The 25,040-nt window shown below is 39.8% G+C and overlaps 1 protein-coding gene across 1 annotated transcript in view; it reads left to right on the forward strand.

Annotated features, from left to right (window-relative positions):
• The window catches only part of GRID2 (glutamate ionotropic receptor delta type subunit 2), a 952,324-nt gene that overhangs the window by 857,210 nt on the left and 70,074 nt on the right, over positions 1–25,040 (forward strand). Inside the window, exon 14 of the mRNA XM_075285407.1 lies at positions 15,524–15,690. Coding sequence (XP_075141508.1) covers positions 15,524–15,690 — 167 coding nt within the window. The remainder of the gene's footprint in view (positions 1–15,523; positions 15,691–25,040) is intronic.

The following is a 25,040-nucleotide window of genomic DNA, read 5'->3' on the forward strand; positions in this document are numbered from 1 at the left end:
AAATACCATAGTATTCTATTGAATACCTACTCAATCAAATACATCTCGCTCTTCTCTATTCATGAAATTACAATTCACATTGAAATATTGTAAAATTGCAATTTAAGTATTAATGAACAATAATTCATAATGAATAAGTAATAAAATAACTAATAATATAAAATAATACATGTATATACAATTCATATGATCAGGTGTCAACAGTTCAGACTCATAAAATTAGAGTAATAGTGTTAAGTAAAATATTCAATTGTGACTCTTTTTAGTCCTAAAGTATCATAACTTATGGATGTTCACATGCAAGTCTCCATTTGATAAAGATTAGGCCAACATGGAAAAACTGTGTGTGAAAACCTAACTACACCCATGAATCAATAGCCTGTAAAACCACCTTAGCATAAATGACTGATGTCATTATTTTCTTTATGACTTTCATCATTCTGGAGGTCCACTTTGGTCCACTGCTCATTACTACATTCCTGCAGTTTATTGAGGTTTATGGGTATGCATTCATGAACAGATGTCTTAAGATCCAACCTCAGCATTTCAGTTGGGTTGAGGTCAGTATAACTGTAATCCATTGATTCTTTTCTCTTTCATCTATGCTGCTATAGATTTGCTGGAGTTCATGATATCATTGTTGTGTTGTATGATCAAGCTTTAGCAGTTAGCCTCATGGTTAACTGTAGAATACTTTTGTATACAGAGGAGTTCATGGTTGACTCAATGACAGAAAGGTGCCCATGGCCAGTGGCTGACATTGTTCCAGGAGTCTTGGTGTTTGTTTAGATGAAAGTTGTTTAGACACACTTGAATGCTTCTGACCAGCAAACTGCCAAAACTTCTGCTTTCTAATTAGCACCTGGCTGCTATTTACCTTCATAATTCCTATAAAAAACATAAATATATATTTTTATTTTTTCATACACTGATTCTGTCTTTTGGCCTAATTTTTGTAATGTAAATAACGACACAGTATGATTTGTCCCGTGTTGTTCATCCGAGCTTGTATTATCTTAATTTTTAAGACCTTCTAAGGACCAGTTTTGTTTTTTTTTATAAAGTATGTCTTGATTCATGAAACCATAGAATTTATTATTTTTATGACACTACAATCATACTGTCTGCAGAATTCAAGGGCTTGTATAGAAATAATGTCTCTGAAGTATAATTTCTAAATCCATATGCACTGTAAATAAAAGTAAGAGAAATTGAATAGAAATTGTGATTGCACAGACATTGTCAGGCTGTCACTTTGTGGAAACCATTATCAGCTGAATGAGAAATAAAAGAATTGGAACAAAGTCATAAGCAATTGTTAACAAAAAGGTCGTCATGGCAAATATATAGCAAAACGTCCTTGAAATGTTAGGCTAAAAACAGCTATTATAGCTGTAGAAAAGTGCTTGTGCACAATGCTTCTTTGGTTATGTGTTGATTCCAACAATTTAATACTATGTTTATTGCCAATGCACTAAGCCAGCAGCTATTAAACAGTTCTGGATCAGTGAAAGCGGTATAAACCCAAAATATACTGCCTGGATAAATAAAGTCAAATAAAAGAATTCAATCACTGTTTTACATACGTCCCATACATATAGCTGCATTTAATGATGGGGCCATCAGTTATTACTTGTTATTAATTACAGCTATATCTCATTACTGGCTGACAGTAACAGCAAAATCGCATTGACCAGAATCGAATACAGCAATAGCTGCATTCGGAATATTTGAGAAGATAAATCTTTTTAATACTTAGATGGATATGGTACATGTCTCTAAAATATTTATTGTCATATGAGCACATATAAACTCAAGCTAGAGTAACAGACGATTTTCCAAGTCAAACTGAAATTATCCTCTAAGGTTGCTAAAAGAAATTGTAAATTACAAAGGCAATGAAGACATATAAAAATACCTTAAATACATCTCATCAGTTTGTAAGTCAGCCTGGAAATCTCTAATAAGACATGTATTCCTGCAAGACAGAATGGCAAGCTTAATTCAAAGTTTGGATATGAAAGTACTGCCAGAATAATAATTTTCAGATTGCAACGTTCTATAGATTGAATGATACTTGACAGCGCCAGTACAAGAATGTGACTTCTGTTCCTAGTTCTCCTGTTTATTAGGAGCAGGCTGCTAAAAGTAATTGACTGATTTAGGCTGGCAGAGATAGCATTTGTAGCTTTGTTTCCTTTAGATGCTGCAATATCTCATCGAGATTTTCTGCATGAACTGAGACTTGCCTTTGCTTTTCTATGTCACTGCTTTTTTCCCATGCGTCTACATTTCTTGCATTATAAATATTGTTGAATGCTGTTATGTGACAGCTTCGGTTTTAACAGATGGAAGTTTACACAATTATAAAAGTTGGCAGGAATTTGTGTATCCCGTTTCTGAAGTTTGAGAGACACAAGCAGAGGTTGTCTGTGTGACAGTCTGTTAGACATGCAAGTGTTATGTCACAATTTTCCATAGCCGCGTGTAGTAGCTAGCAGTCCTCATCGCTGTTAAAATATTAATATCTTGTATTATAAATGCAATAAACTTTTAACTAAAATACATTGTAGATATGTCACATATGAATGGTTATGATAGTGTATAAATTTATGATAACAAGAAGTCAAATAACCCTGCAGAATATCTGCCTTTGTGACCTGAGATACTTTGTTATATTGCATAGTATCTTTGGGCTCCAAACAACGTATGCGTGCAGAATTATAAACAGTATGTTTTGGGTTTATACATCAGTGTTTGTATGTGCATAGCAAGATATCTGTACACTATTTAAGCCCACTGGTTGCCAAGCTTTCCCTACATGAGCTATTCAATATATCTAAGGCCATTCTAATTACAGTTCTGAATAAAAACTCAATCTTATGTCAAGTGAAGCTCAGTTCAGGAATCATTGATGTAACGGCTACATCTGTACAGATAAAATGTATCAGAAAGAGGTAAAAGTCAGTTGTCAGACTCTAGATAGTAAAGTTAATCTAGAAATCTAAAGGAAACCTACCACAGTCTGCCTTACATTTATTAAATGTATTTTTAATTTTTGTCATTAGGATTTCACATAATAAATCAGCAACACTTCAGACGAAGTCCAGGACCACACATCATGTAACCCTTTGACTCTAGACTGAAAAGACAGAGATGGTCTTTGGTTTTATAGTCATTAGATATATTGGAGCAGATTTACTTAAGCTAAGTTTTAGACCGTACAAACTTATACTCGATGTTTGCCAGATTTATCACAGTGACTAATGGTAGATGATAAATCTGTTGTCGTGTTACTATCTAGTCTAAATTTACCACATTTTTTGCCTTAGTCTCCATCAAAAAATTGTACCATATTTTTCATGCAGTGTTTCATATGTTAATCCATGCCCCTTACCATCACTCCCACCACCTTTTAAGGTTATCTTTGCCCACCTACTGCAGTCTCTGACTGGCACACAAGCAGGGCTGGGTTGAGGCTGACTGCCTCACTTTGTCCACAACCATTTTCTCCCACTAAATCTAAAGATGTCCCCACAGGCTGACAGCCCTATATCTCAGGATCAGTTATGGTATGAAGATGACCTTGGATTAATTTTAAAGATGAGAATCTCATCTTTAAAATGAATCCAAGGTCATATTCATAGCCCCCACAGAGTAATGTGATCATAATTATAGCCTTTATAGATTTGTAGTGATTCGCTGTTAAATCTGCATTAGGATCTCAAAGCCAAACATCATTTTCCACAGTGAATCTCTCTGAACCTGTAAGGACTATCATGGTGATCTTGGCATCATTTTAAAGATGAGATTCTCATCCATAAAATAAATCCAAGGTCATCTTCATAGCCCCCACAGTGTAATGTCCCTCTCCTACCATACAAAAAAAAACACTCTAATATTCACCTCTCCTCTCTCTCCTGCTGTCTCGGTCTGGAGTCTTCAGGGAGCTGCAGGAACGATCTAAGTGACATCATCACATCGTGCCTGCAGGTCCCAGGGAAGAAAGGATGAACGTGAAGCAGGGAGCAGATGGCTGCTATGGTTCTATGGTTGAAGCAGCCCTGCACTTATACAGTTCTATCTACTCATCCTCTGTATTACAGTCCATTCTAGAAGGTCTGTCTCAACAAAAAAACACCCAATTTCAGGTGTTTTTTGTTGAGGTGCTTTTAGGTAAAAAAAAAAAACCACTGCAGCCACATGAAATGTGCCACAGAGAGGCCGACTGAGGCTCTGTTATCCAAGGGCCCACACAAACGTGCAGCAGGCACACATCTGGATGCAAACAACTCCTGTATCAAAATTACCAAGAGGACTTAATATAGTTTTATAAACTTTTATGCCAATAAAATTCTTGCCTTTATTTGAACCAATTTCAGCATGGAAACCATACAGAACAATTATATGAGCTAATAGACTGAGCCACTTCTTGCCATACTCATTCTGGTTGTTAGAATGCAAATAGCTGTAATTCATTGTATTCTCTTCATATTTATATTCTATGATTCCCATAATGACTAGAGATCCCAATGTACAATACCACAATCTTTTCACTATAAACAGAAAGGAAGCTACTAAATATGACCTTGCATAAGGTTAATGAATAGAGATATGTAATGATGACCTTTCAAGATATAGCATAACTTAGACTAAAGTGTTAGCTTAGGTTCACTGAACAATCTATCTTTAGCAGATATGCTTTACCTTTGAGGAATATTGGTTATATAGTCAGTAAATATCTAAATTATACCTTGTAATGCCATTAGAGATGAGCGAACAGTGTTCTATCGAACACATGTTCGATCGGATATCAGGGTGTTCGCCATGTTCGAATCGAATCGAACACCACGTGGTAAAGTGCGCCAAAATTCGATTCCCCTCCCACCTTCCCTGGCGCCTTTTTTGCACCAATAACAGCGCAGGGGAGGTGGGACAGGAACTACGACACTGGGGGCATTGAAAAAAATTGGAAAAAGTCATTGGCTGCCGAAATCAGGTGACCTCCATTTTAGACGAATAGTGGATTTCAAATCCGGGTCATATGAGAATGTGAACTTTGTGACTATGAGACAGGGATAGCTGTACAGGCAGGGATAGCTAGGGATAACCTTTATTTAGGGGGGAATGTTATTAAAAATAACTTTTTGGGGCTCTATCGGGTGTGTAATTGTGATTTTTGTGAGATAAACTTTTTCCCATAGGGATGCATTGGCCAGCGCTGATTGGCCGAATTCCGTACTCTGGCCAATCAGCGCTGGCCAATGCATTCTATTAGCTTGATGAAGCAGAGTGTGCACAAGGGTTCAAGCGCACCCTCGGCTCTGATGTAGCAGAGCCGAGGCTGCACAAGGGTTCAAGCGCACCCTCGGCTCTGATGTAGGAGAGCCGAGGGTGCACTTGAACCCTTGTGCACCCTCAGCTCTGCTACATCAGAGCCGAGGGTGCGCTTGAACCCTTGTGCACACTCTGCTTCATCAAGCTAATAGAATGCATTGGCCAGCGCTGATTGGCCAATGTATTCTATTAGCCTGATGAAGTAGAGCTGAATGTGTGTGCTAAGCACACACATTCAGCTCTACTTCATCGGGCTAATAGAATGCATTGGCCAGCGCTGATTGGCCAGAGTACGGAACTCGACCAATCAGCGCTGGCTCTGCTGGAGGAGGCGGAGTCTAAGATCGCTCCACACCAGTCTCCATTCAGGTCCGACCTTAGACTCCGCCTCCTCCGGCAGAGCCAGCGCTGATTGGCCGAAGGCTGGCCAATGCATTCCTATGCGAATGCAGAGACTTAGCAGTGCTGAGTCAGTTTTGCTCAACTACACATCTGATGCACACTCGGCACTGCTACATCAGATGTAGCAATCTGATGTAGCAGAGCCGAGGGTGCACTAGAACCCCTGTGCAAACTCAGTTCACACTAATAGAATGCATTGGCCAGCGCTGATTGGCCAATGCATTCTATTAGCCCGATGAAGTAGAGCTGAATGTGTGTGCTAAGCACACACATTCAGCACTGCTTCATCAAGCCAATACAATGCATTAGCCAGTGCTGATTGGCCAGAGTACGGAATTCGGCCAATCAGCGCTGGCTCTGCTGGAGGAGGCGGAGTCTAAGGTCGGACCTGAATGGAGACTGGTGTGGAGCGATCTTAGACTCCGCCTCCTCCAGCAGAGCCAGCGCTGATTGGTCGAGTTCCGTACTCTGGCCAATCAGCGCTGGCCAATGCATTCTATTAGCCCGATGAAGTAGAGCTGAATGTGTGTGCTTAGCACACACATTCAGCTCTACTTCATCAGGCTAATAGAATACATTGGCCAATCAGCGCTGGCCAATGCATTCTATTAGCTTGATGAAGCAGAGTGTGCACAAGGGTTCAAGCGCACCCTCGGCTCTGATGTAGCAGAGCCGAGGCTGCACAAGGGTTCAAGTGCACCCTCGGCTCTCCTACATCAGAGCCGAGGGTGCGCTTGAACCCTTGTGCAGCCTCGGCTCTGCTACATCAGAGCCGAGGGTGCGCTTGAACCCTTGTGCACACTCTGCTTCATCAAGCTAATAGAATGCATTGGCCAGCACTGATTGGCCAGAGTACGGAATTCGGCCAATCAGCGCTGGCCAATGCATTCTATTAGCCCGATGAAGTAGAGCTGAATGTGTGTGCTAAGCACACACATTCAGCACTGCTTCATCACGCCAATACAATGCATTAGCCAGTGCTGATTGGCCAGAGTACGGAATTCGGCCAATCAGCGCTGGCTCTGCTGGAGGAGGCGGAGTCTAAGATCGCTCCACACCAGTCTCCATTCAGGTCCGACCTTAGACTCCGCCTCCTCCAGCAGAGCCAGCGCTGATTGGCCGAATTCCGTACTCTGGCCAATCAGCACTGGCTAATGCATTGTATTGGCTTGATGAAGCAGTGCTGAATGTGTGTGCTTAGCACACACATTCAGCTCTACTTCATCGGGCTAATAGAATGCATTGGCCAATCAGCGCTGGCCAATGCATTCTATTAGTGTGAACTGAGTTTGCACAGGGGTTCTAGTGCACCCTCGGCTCTGCTACATCAGATTGCTACATCTGATGTAGCAGTGCCGAGTGTGCATCAGATGTGTAGTTGAGCAAAACTGACTCAGCACTGCTAAGTCTGCATTCGCATAGGAATGCATTGGCCAGCCTTCGGCCAATCAGCGCTGGCTCTGCCGGAGGAGGCGGAGTCTAAGGTCGGACCTGAATGGAGACTGGTGTGGAGCGATCTTAGACTCCGCCTCCTCCAGCAGAGCCAGCGCTGATTGGCCGAATTCCGTACTCTGGCCAATCAGCACTGGCTAATGCATTGTATTGGCTTGATGAAGCAGTGCTGAATGTGTGTGCTTAGCACACACATTCAGCTCTACTTCATCGGGCTAATAGAATGCATTGGCCAGCGCTGATTGGCCGAATTCCGTACTCTGGCCAATCAGCACTGGCTAATGCATTGTATTGGCTTGATGAAGCAGTGCTGAATGTGTGTGCTTAGCACACACATTCAGCTCTACTTCATCGGGCTAATAGAATGCATTGGCCAATCAGCGCTGGCCAATGCATTCTATTAGCGTGAACTGAGTTTGCACAGGGGTTCTAGTGCACCCTCGGCTCTGCTACATCAGATTGCTACATCTGATGTAGCAGTGCCGAGTGTGCATCAGATGTGTAGTTGAGCAAAACTGACTCAGCACTGCTAAGTCTGCATTCGCATAGGAATGCATTGGCCAGCCTTCGGCCAATCAGCGCTGGCTCTGCCGGAGGAGGCGGAGTCTAAGGTCGGACCTGAATGGAGACTGGTGTGGAGCGATCTTAGACTCCGCCTCCTCCAGCAGAGCCAGCGCTGATTGGCCGAATTCCGTACTCTGGCCAATCAGCACTGGCTAATGCATTGTATTGGCTTGATGAAGCAGTGCTGAATGTGTGTGCTTAGCACACACATTCAGCTCTACTTCATCGGGCTAATAGAATGCATTGGCCAGCGCTGATTGGCCGAATTCCGTACTCTGGCCAATCAGCACTGGCTAATGCATTGTATTGGCTTGATGAAGCAGTGCTGAATGTGTGTGCTTAGCACACACATTCAGCTCTACTTCATCGGGCTAATAGAATGCATTGGCCAATCAGCGCTGGCCAATGCATTCTATTAGCGTGAACTGAGTTTGCACAGGGGTTCTAGTGCACCCTTGGCTCTGCTACATCAGATTGCTACATCTGATGTAGCAGTGCCGAGTGTGCATCAGATGTGTAGTTGAGCAAAACTGACTCAGCACTGCTAAGTCTGCATTCGCATAGGAATGCATTGGCCAGCCTTCGGCCAATCAGCGCTGGCTCTGCCGGAGGAGGCGGAGTCTAAGGTCGGACCTGAATGGAGACTGGTGTGGAGCGATCTTAGACTCCGCCTCCTCCAGCAGAGCCAGCGCTGATTGGCCGAATTCCGTACTCTGGCCAATCAGCACTGGCTAATGCATTGTATTGGCTTGATGAAGCAGTGCTGAATGTGTGTGCTTAGCACACACATTCAGCTCTACTTCATCGGGCTAATAGAATGCATTGGCCAATCAGCGCTGGCCAATGCATTCTATTAGCGTGAACTGAGTTTGCACAGGGGTTCTAGTGCACCCTCGGCTCTGCTACATCAGATTGCTACATCTGATGTAGCAGTGCCGAGTGTGCATCAGATGTGTAGTTGAGCAAAACTGACTCAGTACTGCTAAGTCTGCATTCGCATAGGAATGCATTGGCCAGCCTTCGGCCAATCAGCGCTGGCTCTGCCGGAGGAGGCGGAGTCTAAGGTCGGACCTGAATGGAGACTGGTGTGGAGCTATCTTAGACTCCGCCTCCTCCAGCAGAGCCAGCGCTGATTGGTCGAGTTCCGTACTCTGGCCAATCAGCACTGGCCAATGCATTTCTATGGGGAAAAGTTAGCTTGCGAAAATCGCAAACTGACAGGGATTTCCATGAAATAAAGTGACTTTTATGCCCCCAGACATGCTTCCCCTGCTGTCCCAGTGTCATTCCAGGGTGTTGGTATCATTTCCTGGGGTGTCATAGTGGACTTGGTGACCCTCCAGACACGAATTTGGGTTTCCCCCTTAACGAGTTTATGTTCCCCATAGACTATAATGGGGTTCGAAACCCATTCGAACACTCGAACAGTGAGCGGCTGTTCGAATCGAATTTCGAACCTCGAACATTTTAGTGTTCGCTCATCTCTAAATGCCATCTTACTTTTTTTTTACTAGCTAGAGATTCACAAAGTTTGTACTAAATAAGAAGCAAACTAGTTGCTACATTAGGTTTTCACCTTTAAATGACAGAACTGTAAGGTATTTGTGTGACAATAAGCCAGATAAGCCCATGGTCCATTCATATGAGGACAACCAGTGCTAAAATGAGACACATTAGACCTACTACATACAAAGAAATTGCCAAATTACCGAGATTGCTTGTTTTTTTATTTTCTGCCTTTCTGTATAAAACATACAAACATGGAATCCTGATGAAATACTGAATGAAGTATTTCTCACAGTTCTTCTAATAAAGCATCCTAGCCTATCTAGGGGCAGAATTTAGTGCTGAATGTCTCAAACAAACATGGTAAACTCTAAAAACCACAGCATAAAAAAGCTATGAGAATGAAGCTGCTCTGAGGCAGTTTCTACAGCTTGAGGCTAGGTTTATATCTGGGTCAGAGTCTCCGTTGGAGATGGAGGACTTTTCTCTTTGTCAGTCTCAATTTAAAAATGGTGGAAACCCGTTGGACACCAGAGTAACCACTGTTTTAGCAGACGGACTCTCGGTCATTCGCCAACCAGAACGATGGTGAGCCCAACACAAGTATGAACCTAGCCTTACATTGTTTTTAGTGTTCAATGTTTCAACCATACTTTTTTCCTGAAAGGAAGCATGCTCTCTCCCATTTATGATCTATGATTTACTGACATAAATAATATGTGATAGCTCATACCTGGTGTAAATTTCAGGGCAAGTACACGGCCTCACTGAAGGATGTGATGCATCCTCATACTAAAAGCCAGTCTTGTTAAATCCTCCCAATATCTAAACCCAGTCTTACGTTTGTTGCTTCCTATACAATTCACTTGCTATATTCATGTAATCATGTAATGGGAGGGTCTTAACAGGTCCAAAATGTGAATTTCAGCGATCTGGCAGCTAGAAGGAATTTACTGTAGCTGGAGAAATAATGTGTGGCATAAGTGTCTAGAAATTCATTTAATTAAGATATCAAAGTGATGCTGATCATAAGTAAGCAAAGTCCTTGAAATTGTTAAAACTAAGAAATTCACTAAATCAGAGCCATCCATCCAAAATAAAGAACAAAGATGACAGAGTTTTCATCTTAACCTAAATAAACGTTTTTGATATTCAAAAAGCTTGCAATGCAGCACAGATCACACATAGGCTTCAAGGTGTCCTGTACATAGGTATACAGCAACACAGCAAAGTCATAGTTAACCTTTTTTATTACCACAAAAGATTTGGACCTTCATTCTCAGAGCAAAACTTCAAGTTATAACAATCTAAAGTCATTTCTTTTATACTGTATTTCCTCAATATACTCAAATTAAGCTTAATTTTTTTGGTGACAGTACACATAGCGGTTTCTTATTATGTAAAATTGGAACTGTTGTCAGTTCATTTTGTTAAGATAAGATAAGATAATCCTTTAATAGTCCTGCCATGGGGAAATTCAGTATGTTACAGCAGCATGGGTAATACAGTAATATATTACAAGAAAGAACACATACAAGCTCAGAATTCCAGATAGAAAAAGATACTAGAAGTCATAGCAACTAGGAAGAAAAAGAAAGTGATCTACACTGAGCCTGATGTTGATTATACAGCCTGATCACAGTTGGGAGGAAGGACCTCCGATAGCGCTCCTTATCACACTTGGGGTGAGCAGTTGGTGACTGACAGTACTGCCCAGTGCTGTCACAGTCTCTTACATGGGATGGGAGTTGTTCTCCAGCATGGACCTCACCACTGACAGTGTCCTTCGGTCACCCACCACCTGTACACATCTGGCCTCTCTAATCAGCCTGTCAAGTCTATATCTATCCCTGGCTAGTATGCTACTCCCCCAGCAGGTCACACTGAAGAAGATTGCTGATGCTACCTCAGTTTTGAAAAAGGCCCTAAGAAGTGCTCCATGAACTCCAAAGGCTCTCAGCCTCCTGAGCAGGTAGAGCCTTCTGTGACTATTTCTGTGCAGCGCATCCAGGTGATCAGCACAGTCCAGCTTATTATTGAGGAGCACACCCAGGTACTTATAGGTCTTGACTATCTCAATGCCTGTCCCCTGGATGTCCGTTAGTATAATTTAGGAAAAATAATTAGAAACAGGTAAAAAAAAAATGTATTTTTTATGTTCTTTAATTTGTCCATTGAAACTTTTGTACCCCAAACATAAATCCCTTATTTGTCCATATATTGCTATTCCAAACAAGTGTAAATTTAATATCTGATGTCACTATATCATGCTCCATGGGTTCCCAAGCAGCATAATTATCACAAAGGTCCCCTCCATGTAAATGAAGCTCCAGTGAGCATGTGTAATCGCTCACTATGGGGCTTCTTGGATTGCAATCTTCTAGCAGTGAATGGAGCATACTGGTGCTTCATTCACATGGAGAACATATAGGGGACTGACTCTTGAGTGATCAGACCCCCAATGATGTGATACTTATCCCCTATCATGCGGATAGGGGATAAATGTCTTTAATGGGACAACCTCTTTAAGGCAGGACACAGTATATGTAAATGCAGGCTGCTAGAATTTTAGCTCTTAACTCTGTATCTACATGGCAGGGAGCTTTGGGGATCTGTACAACAAAAATAAAACTGTATGCATATTAAGATATAGTAATAAAAATCAGGACAGAAATATCAGCTAAAAATGCAATTGTGATACAACGTAGGACACTCACGTTGAAGGCGTGATTTATGATCCAATACAGGATGGTGGCTTTTGGCCAGAAACACGAGCAGTTTATTACACACATACCTATGTAATGTAGTTTAAGATGTAATCACAATATTTGCTTATTGCTGAGAATGGTCATGGTAAAACTATAATTACTTTTTCCACTTAGAGAAGATTTCGGAAATAGCTTAGTCGTTCATATAAAATTAAACACATCACGCTTTGCTGTGTAATCAAATACTCACACATTCACTTTGTTTCTACTCCACTGAACCTGGGAATGGTTTTGTTTCTTGTATTGAAAATGCCAGAAACAAGTTTACTTTTCATTTTAGCATCAGAATATTAAATATGTTTCTTTTTACTAGCTCATTTTTCTTAAACTGACTAGCACTAAGAGAATTTCCTGAGCTTCAGACACCAAGAGAACAAAAGGTTGATTTAGCTGTCGCTGACTGGGCATAATTCAGTTACTAAATGGCACTTCAGATGGTGCTGGGATTTTATTCTCATAGAAAGGGAGAAGAACACTTATTAAGTGTCCGAACTCTGAACTGTTGACGTACACTATAGTGACAAAAGTATTGGGACACCTTGATATTATACTTACGTGACATCCCATTCTAAATTGAATAATATGGCGTTGGTGCCTTCTATGCAGTTTAAACAGCTTCCACTCTTCTGAGAAGGTTTACTACAGAAATTTAGAGAGTCTATGTAAATTTTTTCCCATTTATTCAGAATGTTGTGTTGTACAAGAGGGCCAGATTCATAAGGTGCTTGATGGGGTTGAGGTCCAGGCTGGACCATTGAGACTTTAATGAAGCACTTAAATTCAAGGATTAAGGTCCATTCACACAGAGTTTTTTAGCGCTGATTTTGATGCTGAATCCACATCAGAATCCACGTAGAAAAAAAGCCTTGCTAGTGGAAAAAGGAACCCATTGAAGTCAATGGTAGGCTTTTTCTCCATGTGGATTCTGATGCGGATTCAGCATCAAAATCAGCGCCAAAAAACTCCATGTGAATGGACCCCAAGAGCTGGGTTCTAGAACTTTTCTACATAGGGTGGATTCACAGGTTGAGGTTTTCAGATGCAGGTCTTGATGCCAAAACTAGGAAAAGGGAAACAGCGCTTTTTCGCTAAGGTTTTGCTCATTTTATGTTCCACACCTGTTTTTGGCTTCATAATCTGCATCTGAAATCTTCAATGTGTGAACCTACCATGCTAGTATATCTGTTACCCTTGGCTCACATCTGCGTTTGGTAATCCGTTCAGGAAAGTAGATCACAAAGTACTTTCATGTCTGCATGATTCGTGCGGGCAGTGCGTGGAGAGCACACAGATCGCATTATAGTCTCTGGGGTTTGTGTGCTTTCACTGCACACCACTTGCCAATGCGTTCGGTAATCCGTTCAGGGGGTCCACATGCAGCATGCATGGATTCATGGATTACCAAACTCAGATGTGAACCAGGCATTACACAGACCACTGTTTGGTAAATGAAAGTAAAGCATGTAGTATTTTTATGATTGAAAGGCAAGATTTGGGTTTAGAATTTTGTGCAGAATAAGAACTAACCATGAATTTTCTAAGCCATAGGGATATAGATATCAAGGGTGTTAGTGATGTTACTTTCTCTTTCACAAAATAATTTTATTTACTTATTTCTAAATTAATACAATTTTTCCCTCTTGTTGTACCATCTAGACTTGGCTGAAACACTGCATCAAAAAGTGCAATGGCATTTTTCCAAAAACTGCTGTGTATAAAACTACTCTAAGGCCAGGAACCCCACGTGGTGTAAACTCTTCTGCATTTTAACAAATCCCATTCACAGACTGCAGAAAAATATGTGCAGCGTTGTATTTTTGGAAATCGCAGCAAGTCAATTATACATATGGAAAAGCTGGCGGTTTCCCTATAGGTATAATTGAAGCAGAAAGTCTGCAGAGTTTTCCTTCACTTACTGTGAAAAGTGCTGCTGTAAAATCCGTGGTTTGTTTGCGCCTCCTAAGGCTAAGGCCCATGTTGCGGAAATGCAATGTTTTCTTTTGCAGATTTTGCTGTGTTTTTTTGAGCTAAAGTTAGGAGTGGCTACAAAGGGAATGAGAAATATAAAGGAAGCTCTTATAGATGTTTCCCTTCTATTAAATTCAATCTTGTCTAAAAAAAATTCTGCTGAAAAAATGCAGAGAAAAAACATGTTGGATTCATGCTGTTCAAAACCTCTGTGGGGAAAAAAAAACAGTAGCTTGCAGTTGCATTTTTCATCACAGGAGGCTGTTTTATGTTTGTAAAATTGAGTCTTTTTCAATTTTATCCTCCACTTGTCATTTTTCAAAAAGAGGGACACCTCAGCCTGACAAATTAATGTTATTTTTCACCAGAAATCTGACAGATATCTGATTCAGGCGCAAGAGCCCTATGTTGTGCCTGCATTATTAAAAGGCCTTCTTATTAAAAAGCTATCTTAAGGCCGGGCCCCTCCTGGGCTTTTTAGAGTAACAGCAAAGTGGATTGGATTCTAGCAAATCCCATACCCACTTTATGGAAAAATATGCACAGTGGAAAAATAATCGCGGCATGTCAATTATACCTACGGAAATGCTGGCAGTTTTCCCACAGGAATAATTGAAGCAGAAAGTCTTTCTGTGAAAGCACTGTCATAAAAAACGCAATGTGTTCCCGCCGTGGTTTTCCCACAGTGCTTCTTTGCTGTCGGATGCAACGTGGGACCTTATCCTAATAATTCTAACACATTTCATGCCAATGCACAAAAGTGTTTAAGAATAGCACACAAAGCACCAGTTCTAATAAATTGGAACCACTGTTTTTGCAGAATCTTTAATGCCTAATAGATAGGTGGTTTAGGACCTTTCACCTCCTGGGGCAGATGTGTAATACACCGCTAGAAAGCCGACAGTGTGCTGAATCGGCTTTCCCATTCTGTGCTCCTGGTGAAGAGCTATCGGTGCCGTTACAATAACTCTTCAGTGTCAGAAGTGTCTGTCAGGAATGCCCTTCCTCACAGTAGCATCTATTGCGCTGCACTGTGAGAGGGGGCGTTCTTACCGCTTGGCGATGATACTGAGTGGTGAGGAACGCCCCCCGTACTCCTGATAGTACTCGAGTAATGGGTGGGGTATTCCTCACCACTCAGCATCATCACTGGGCGATAAGCAATGCCCCCTCTCACCGTACAGCGCAGTAGACACTTTTGTGAGGAAGGGTGTTCCTGACTGACTGTTTGAAACGCCCTTCTGACACTGAAGAGCTACGGTACTGACACCGATAGCTCTTCACCAGGGGCACAGAATGGGAAAGCTGATAGCGTGCTGAATTCAGCTCACTGTTTGCTTTCTAGCGGTATATTACACCGCACGTGCCCCAGGAGGTGAAAGGTCCTCTGTAAAGTAGAAAATAACAATCCTGGGTCCCATTTGCCATGTTATCAGTTTGTATCACCACGACTACACAGTTTGGTACAGTTATGCTACATTGTCTTACATTTTATACCTTACATTTTATATTGTCTTTTTTAATAGGTGAAACATGGAAATTATGCTTTTGTCTGGGATGCGGCAGTTCTGGAATATGTTGCTATAAATGATCAAGACTGTTCCTTTTACACAATAGCGAACACAATTGCAGACAGAGGCTATGGCATAGCACTACAACATGGCAGTCCTTATAGAGATATTTTCTCACAAAGGTAAGTTTTTACAACTTATTAAAAAATGTTACGAGTGGAATACAATGAAAGGATAACAACTGTGACTTGTTCCCATTTGTCTGCCTACACGACTTCAAAGAGCATGAAGGTGTTGAAATTAAACCAGGGCAGGTAACACTGTATAAATTCCTTTTTCTGTTGTTTTTTTTTTTAAATTTTCTTAGTTACTGAAGCAATGAATAATGACACAATATTCTATCACATCATACTCTTTGCTTCCCATGGTACATTTCCAATTTTATACGCTTGCATGCTGGTGAACTGCTGTATGTTGTCATGGTACAGTCCAATTAAAAGTTTTATATTGCTGTCTAGAAATGTGTGAAATTTTATGACACTCTTGTCAATGAAAACCAGCAGCAGTGCTTATAGTTTATGCTCTATTGAAATGTATTGCATTATTACAGATAGAAGAATGCCAACTACAAAATGGTGAGCCAAATCCAGGAATTAGAATATCCATATTCAACCATTACCACAATGGGGGAAATTTATCATGCCATGTAAGCCAGTTTTCTGGTATATAAGGCATGAAAATGTTGCAATTGTTGCACAAGTGAGGATTTTATGCAATGAATTGTGACCTTTTTTCTTCTGTGCCCTCACCACTTTCCACCACTTTTTAATGGCGTAAATGATGTCTTAAGTCTGTGCTATGAGCCCCAGCAGATGACTTATGATGAGGCATATCCTTAGAAGGTGCAGACCGGCATGCTGAAATCTCATCTTCCCCACATGTACTGTTTCTCTAGTAAGCATGGATGAGAGGTTGCTAAGAAAACTGGTATTGTAATAAAATGGATTTGATTTCAGAAGTCATTATTCGCTTACAGTGAGGCGATGTGAAGTATGTTTATACCTTTGCTTCATCATAGAAATACTTCTCATCTATACTGGGGAGTCGGTCTGGAAAATGGATATAGAACAAAATTACAATTTTGTAATATACAAATCAAGGTATAAGGTTTTGTGGCGTGGTTTAGCTTGCCTGAGCTTTGATCTGCACTCTAGTTATCTTCTACATTATCAGGTCCAGCTACGCTCTTCAGGACTTCATTGACAGCCTCCCCCACCATTCCTGTCTATACTATAATGCACACGCCTCATCCCATAAACCTTGAATGAAGCTACAGAATCTATGTGCAGCCATTACTATTAAATAAATAAACACAGGACCCCCACTCCCAGCAGTTAAATAGATAAATATTATCTATTCTGAAGATAGGTGATAGGTTCTTATAGTGGAGCATCCTCTATTTTAAGTCTTGACATCAGATTGTGATTGTCTTAAGTCATTTTTATTTGGAGATACCTCTTTCTGTAAATCAATAGAGATTCAACATCTCTGTAACCCTTTCTAGACATATCATCAATTTTGCTTTCTCATCTCCTGAAAAAGAATGGCCCTGAGTGAAAGCTTTTCTAGACTGTAGAGAAAGTCACAATTCCGCTAGAACAATATAAAAGATGGTTTCCAAAGGGCTGTAAATATTTTTTCCGTGAAACAACCACAATCATACAGCAGATGTCATTTAGCGTTTTATTCTTGGTGACAGGTCCTCTCTAAAAATGAAGTGCTGTTCACATGGTGGAAAATTACAACTAGAGAATTAAAACAGCATAGAGGAACATAATGCATTGAATTTCCTGGTTTTATGAATGAAAAATTTAGGTGATAACATTCTTTAAGAATACTGCCACCAACAAATAGGTTTGCATCGAACACCTTTTAAAATCCAATTGCAAAAATGGAGAGCACATACTCAATTTTCCAGACATTTCCACCTGATAGATTGTAGACACTGCATCTAGTGCTTGTTAGAAATGCTTTTATTATTAACTTAGGGCTTATACAGTCAGAACCATTTTAAATGTTATTATAAATAATTGCTTCCCTGTGTTAGACTGACAATAACTCATTCAGTAGGTAAATAACCTTCCCAAATAGACAATGTTATTATTGGCTCTGCAGAAGACATTATTCGTATAATGCACAATAATAGTAATAGTTTATGTCGAAATGAAGCCATTTAGTCATTTTCATCTCAGCTAACAGGAGTTATTAGATAGCATAAATCTAATGCCGAGAACGTTGAATAGGTAAACCATATATTATCTATGGCATGTCCCTTTACCTCTCAGTTAGACAGAAGATTAAAAAAAAATGATTGAAGGGTCTATGTTGTATCTTGTGCCTAGTAGAGTAAACATCGCTGGTTCATATCCAGGTATATCGAAGGCTTCAGTGATGTATGTTGGACACTGAGTTTCACTGATGTGGAGTATAAGTAGTACAATATTTCTCCCTAATAATAAAGTACTCACTACAGTATATCGGACTCAGGGTTGACCTGTCATTTAAGTTTTTGAATCTCAATTTAAGTATTTTTGAGTTATCTTGGTTCCAGTATAGGCAATAAATGCTGGGTAACATCCATGAATAGCAGTCATTAAGGTGCCCATTAGACTAACGTTGAGAAAAATGGACAATGTCAACCAACAATCTTTTTAGCTGACCTATAATACATCAGTGACTGGAAATAAGTTTCCCATATTTGATATTTTCATCTGGATGAAAGATGTTTCTTTCACAAACATTTTTTTCCACAAAAGAAAGCTTTTAGCCTTTTACAAGAAAAAATTGTCTTTTTCTTCAGCCATTTTGAACAACTGTATCGGCCATCATAAAACGTGTATGGTTGCGTATGTAAGACAATTATAAATCAAGAATTTATACAATGGTTGTTCACCCAACAGCCTTCTTCTTTCTAATGTTCACGGCCAAGTCTTATAAACATTGGGGCAGAATTACTAATACTGTCTACTAAATAAACAATGTAAGCTTATAACTGCATATACTCGAGTATAAGCCAACTTTTTCAGCACAGTTTTTATGCTGAAAAAAGCCCCTTGGATTATACTCGAGTCACGCAGCAGAGGAATGCAAGGACCTGCATAAATTAAGTGAAGGGGGAGTGTCCTTCAGTGGTTGCTACAGTAATGATATAAGACACTCCCCCCTTCACTAGCAAGAGAGATGAAAGCTCGGGAGGCGGCAGGTCCCTGCTTCTGTGTCTGCATCCAGGAGAGGAGAGGAAGCGACAATAAAGTGAAACACAGGTGTTTACAATTCCCATTAATGTCAGGCATTTGGGGGTATTAATTTACAGTGGCGGCCAAAAAACCCACAGCATTTCACAAAATATAATGATTGTAGCGAAAATGATTTCTTGTCTTTTTCCATTTCTATCCTCTTCTCTCCTGGGCGACAAATATTTGGAAATTTTGTACATGATGTCACGTGACATTTTTCAGTCGATTTCGTAGTAGAAGGTATACATATCATTTGAAGGGATTCAATTTATACGCATCACATACATTTGACAAAATCCACTGGTGGTGCATTTTTTTGGGCCACCACTGTAGTTTTAGTAACTCCATGTGCCTCACATTAATAGCAGTTAACCCCATCATGTCCCTCACATTAACCCCTGCGTGCCCCATATAAGGCTTACTAATATGTGAGACATATGGAGGTACTAATAAAGTGCCTTAATAATATTTAATGTAATAATTATTACCCCCATGTCTCTCACATAGCAGTAACCCTTATGTGAGGCACACAGGGGGTGAATGTGAGGGACATGATGAAGTTAACTGCTATTACTATGAGGCACATGGAGTTACTAAGCTGTAATGCACATGACCATGATGTCTCAGGTAATGTAATTTTATTGGTATCTATTTTAATTTTTGAAATTTTCCAGTAGCTGCTGCTTTCCCCCCTAGGCTTATACTCGAGTCAATACGTTTTCTCAGTTTTTTTGTGTGGCAAAATTAGGGGCCTCGGCTTATATTCGGGTCGGCTTATACTCGAGTATATACTGTAGTCAATTTTAAATTTGCACCAAATTTGTCAAATTGCCTTTAGCTGAGAATATAATATCAATCATTGTGTTCTGTATGCTGGAGTAGAAGCACGATGCACATGGTTTTCATACAAACGTTATGAACCTAGATGTCTGTTATCTGTTTAAATAAAATTATTAAATAATGGTGTAATAGAATAATAACATTATTCACACAAACCTTTTTGCCCAAATATTTTATATTTACACTTTAATGCAAAATATGTAAAATAATTTATATTAAACAATTGTTTATTGTGGTAATTACATGCAATTCTTCGTATAATGTCTCTAAATCTATTCATTTATGTTCCCGACATGGTAGATGTTTGCATTTTTTTTTTACATATTTTTACCCTGAGTCTCAAAGACTCTGTCAATTTCCTTGCTGCAAATAGCAGCTGTAATTTTTACCTAACCTCTTTTCCATCCTAAAATCAGTACTTTAGAGGTTCCATGCCAGGAACTCTGATCAGTTCAGGAAAATCTACAACCGCCCACACTGCAATAACTTCTTATTCCAAAATTGATAATTGGTTACTTTGCAATCTTTTTTTACAGTTATAATATTTTTACATCAGTGGTTTCATAAATGTATGTATGGTAGCTGATAACAAGAACCCATTAAAACCGTTTCAGAAATTGATCAAACAATGGGATTAGGATAAGCAAATTGTGATATTCCAATTGCAGCATGTCAATTATACCTACCGAAATGCTGGCGGTATTCTTATAGGTATATAAAACCTCTGCGGACTTTCTGCTAAAAGCGCTATGAAACAAACATTGATACCGCAGTTTATCCTGCAGAGATTTTTGCTGCGCCCCGCTATGTATCTCTTTAGCATTAGTGTGGTATTTTCACATAATTTCACCTTCTAACAAGTGCTTTGGTCAAATTTCTGCCTACTAAATGCTGTTACAGTGTAGTCTGTGACTCTGAACATACTAGAAATGCTGTTTATTTACATCCAAGACCATAATTATTGGCCAAGACAAAAACTATATGTAAATACAGTTTTTGCCACGTTTTACAATGTGGCAGTAGTACAGAAATTTTCTTCCCCCACTGTATGTAGATATACTGTCTAGGTTAATAGGTGATGTCACTTGTCCTATCTCCTAGGTCTGCGGTTATAGCAATGCAGTGTCAACAATGGGAAGAATAAATTCAATAGGAATTCAAATAGGATCCTTGAGATGGGACAACCCCTTTACTACCATGCTCAAAGTCAACATGCTGTGTTAAAGCAGATCGTAGTATAACCAAATACAAATAAGTAAAAAAAAAAAAAAAGAAAAAAAAGAAAACAGAATGAAGGATGGAACTGTAGGACACCAAGAAGGAGAGGGGAGGCAAAAGCGACAGTATTTATACCTTGTGGACAATATTAGGGTCAGCACGGAGGCAGCTAAATAGTAGCTGTAAAAGTACAACATAATCTCATCTCTGTTAAAGCATGTACATCAAGAACCTATCTCTGAAACCTAAATTGAGACCATTTTGCCAAAATTCTCATAAATCAACTATTAGAGTGATTACCCAAAGCAACTACCTTTTCATAACGGAAGGAGTTGTTGATGATACCCATTAATATCAAGATGGGTGGGAAAGCCATGGATTTCTACCTTTGAACCAGCACCAGTTTGGCCATAGTCAAGATTTTTCGAAGAAGCCATTTATGAAGTCCAATTGTATTGGAGATTTGGAGCAACAAGATAGCTAAGGGTGGGGTAGAAGAAAGCTGTGCATTAAACAATTCTGACAGCACTGTAAATACCTTGGTCCAATACGAGGAAATAGCTGGGCATTGCCACAATATGTGAAATAATGTACCTCTGCCCCCAGTTTTAAGGCATTATTAATAAACAACATTTTAAGTGTTCTATTTAGCCAGAATATTGTTCCTACACAGTAGTTAGCCTTTATTTCTTAAAGTTAGAATTTCACTGACCATGGTTAGTCGTGGGTAGAAATATGGCTTTCTAGTAGTATATTTAGTAGCTTTTAATTGCTTTGTTCATATATTATCCTTTTATAACAATATTGAGGCATGCAGTTATTGCCGCTACATGTGTTCTAACCCATGCACCTGCTTTAACTAAAACTAAAGCAAATCATTTGAATTCCTGTAAAGCATTTTTCAAATTAAAATTGAAATTCTATTGAAATCCTATTACAGGCATGGAATTCTTTTTCTACAGATATTGCACATTTTCTGTTAGTACAATAAACCTCATTTCAATCCTGAAATATTACTGTGTCCATCAGTTATTAGATATATCAAACTGAAATGGCTGTTGCAAACACCAAAATATTTAGAACAAAAAATGATTAAGATTAATAGGGGTGCCCAAACTTTTTCATAGGACTGTATGTATGATTACGAAGGTAATTTCGGATAATGGCATATAAAGCTGCTTTGTGTTTCTCCTTGGTTTCTTTTTGGAAAACTAACAATGTAAATCATACAGTATATGTGCAACCAAAAACCACACTGCAGTTTGACAGCATTTCAAATATTCTTGGCCTGCTGTTTCTGCTAGTAAAGAACAAGAAATTTTGAGAGTGCTAACAATATTACCACATGTCCTGCTGAGTCAGTGTTGTTTGGGGGTTTTATTATAAAGAGAGTTTACAATGTTCATATAAGGAATATCATAGAATGTCAAAGATGGATGTTTGCTGCCAGGCTTAACATTTAGGCTTAACAGGGCTCTTGTGACAAATTTCTCAATAGTCACAGAAATAAAATACCAGCTAGAAGTGAAAAAAGGTATTTAAAATTAGATTTGTTTTTATAGTAAATATATAGATAAACATATATACTATAGTTTATACTTGCTGAAAAAATATTTGCAAATTATTCTCAGAATTTCACATTCTGACTCTAGATTACAGAAGAACATTCTATATTCCTATTTTCCATATTGCATCAGAGCCCACCTGAACAAATTCTGAAATTATCTGAAATGATCAGACCCACCTTTTACACAGAACTTTCATTGTATTCTATAAAGTTAAAGAGAAGTTACTAAGTAGAATAAGAAATAAACCCTTGAAGCTTCCAGACCAACTCAAAATTGAGTTGTCTTCTTGCTAAACTTGTAGGACCAATGCAGATTCAGAGGCCTATCAAAAGATCAACTAACAATGTAACTCTTTTTCGGTGTGGCCTGCTGGGGAAGCAGTATATCAACCAGGGTCAGAAATAGACTTGACAGGCTGATTAGAAGGGACAGCTCTGTCCCGGGGAGCCCCCTGGACCCAGTACAGGTGGTGGGTGACAGAAGGATACTGTCCGTGGTGAGTTCCATGCCAGAGAATAAATCCCACCCCATGTATGAGACCATGACGGCACTTGGTAGCAATGTAAGTGTCCAACTGCTTCACCACAAGTGTGAGAAGGAGCGATATTGGAGGTCCTTCCTCCCAACCGGGGCCAGGCTGTATAATCAACATCAAACCAAGTGAAGAGAGAGAGCTAAATGATCCTGAAGTCTTCTTTCTTTCTTTTCTTCCTTAGCTGCTATTGATTCCTAGTATAGTATTTTTCCCAGCTTATGTGTGTCTCCATCTGTAATATATTACTGTTATTATCCTGTTTCTGTATTATTCATGCTGCTGTAACACACTGAAATTTTCCCACAATGGGACTATTAAAGGATTATCTTATCTTAACCTAATGTAATGGATTAATGAATCCACAATATAGTAAACAGCAAATAATATTGGGTGAACCCATACATATGTGCAAAAAATATGGATAATGACAATTTGTAATGATAAAAAAAAATCCAACAATGTTTTATCATTCATTTTTATTGAACAGGTCGCCATATGATCATTTCCTGTAGCAGATCAGCCACTAGTAGAGATATAAAGACTGGGGTTGAGCCGATCTTGAAATTTCAGGATCGTTTTTAAAATCTGATTTCCGATCATTTTCCATTCGAACCCGATCCCAATTCCGATCCTAATGCAAGTCAATGGAATTTTTTTTAATGATCGAAGATCGGATTTTAAAAACGATCCTATTCACTACACAGCATGGAGTCCAAAAATTGTTTCAATTTTTGGACTCTACACTGTGTAGTGATTAGAAAAAATCCCCCGGCTACTTAGCCCCGCTGGTGTCCACTTACCTGCATAGATCCGCTGCGGCTGCCCTCCCCGTTGTTCTCGGTCCAGTCCTCTCTCATTGACATGCCTTCAGAGCACCGTGTGTGCCTCCACCTCCCTAGGCTAGTATTAGAGATGATGGGAGTAGGCGGGGTTTGTTGTGGCTTAAGCCACAAGCCCCGCTTTCTCCCAGCATGTCTAACACTAGCCTAGGGAGGTGGGGGCATGCGCGGGGCACTGCTGTGAAGATGACGAGGCACTCACCATATAATAAGCCATGGCTGAATTTCGCAAATAGATAGATACTACTGTACATTGACTTGTCTATCTACTCTTCTGCTTCGTCCCTGCTTTACTGTATACTCAGCTGTAGCAGAAGAGTAGATAGACAAGTCAATGTACAGTTATGGAGATGTAGCAGAGTCAAGTATATGGCACAGCAGGGAGGAAACAGAAGAGTAGATAGTATTTACTCGCGAACTTCGCTCAACTTACCTGCACAGATCCACTGCCGCTGCCTGTTCTTCTCACTCCTCTTCTCTCTCATTGACATGCCTTCAGAGCATCCCCCGCCTCCCTAGACTAGTGTTAGAGATGCTGGAAGAAAGCGGGGCTTGTGGCTTAAGCCACAACAAGCCCCGCCTACTCCAATCATCTCTAACACTAAAACCAAAATTGGAAAAATTTCCAGCACAAAAGGTCTTATAATAAAACTTAGCTTTTATTAGAAAAGCATAAAAATAGGCACCAGATATAGAAGGCAAAAAGAAAAACTTACATAATATGTTCCATAAGAATGTGCATGTTTAAGTTGAGCAGACAAGCCTACGCGTTTCAGGACATCCGTCCCTTACTCATGGCAATACCCTTGTGTCCATCTCATTAGAGCTATAAATAATCAAGCTCACAGGTGTAAGTATAGCAATCAAATGGCATGTGATTAAAAACAATCAATAAAAAACAAAACATGCAGAGAAACATATGCACATGGTAAAGCACAAGATACACAGAGGACTATTCAAAGGAAAAAAAAAGAGAGAAAAAACAAACAAAAGCAACACATCGTCATCAAGTCCCCACTCCCGGACCTCACCATATAATATAGATATAACCAAGGAGGAAAAGAAAAGGACTACACTGTATCCCCAAGTAAAATCGCTGCGAAATCCAAAAGATTCCCAGAACCATAATTATAAAAATGAGAGCTAATACAAGAACACACATGTTCCATATTAAAGAGCTCACTTACCCGAAAAAATGAATCCCCGGTCTGTACATAACCGTTGTGTGACAGGAAG

The sequence above is a fragment of the Leptodactylus fuscus genome, chromosome 1, assembly GCF_031893055.1.
Source record: "Leptodactylus fuscus isolate aLepFus1 chromosome 1, aLepFus1.hap2, whole genome shotgun sequence".
Lineage (NCBI taxonomy): Eukaryota > Metazoa > Chordata > Amphibia > Anura > Leptodactylidae > Leptodactylus > Leptodactylus fuscus.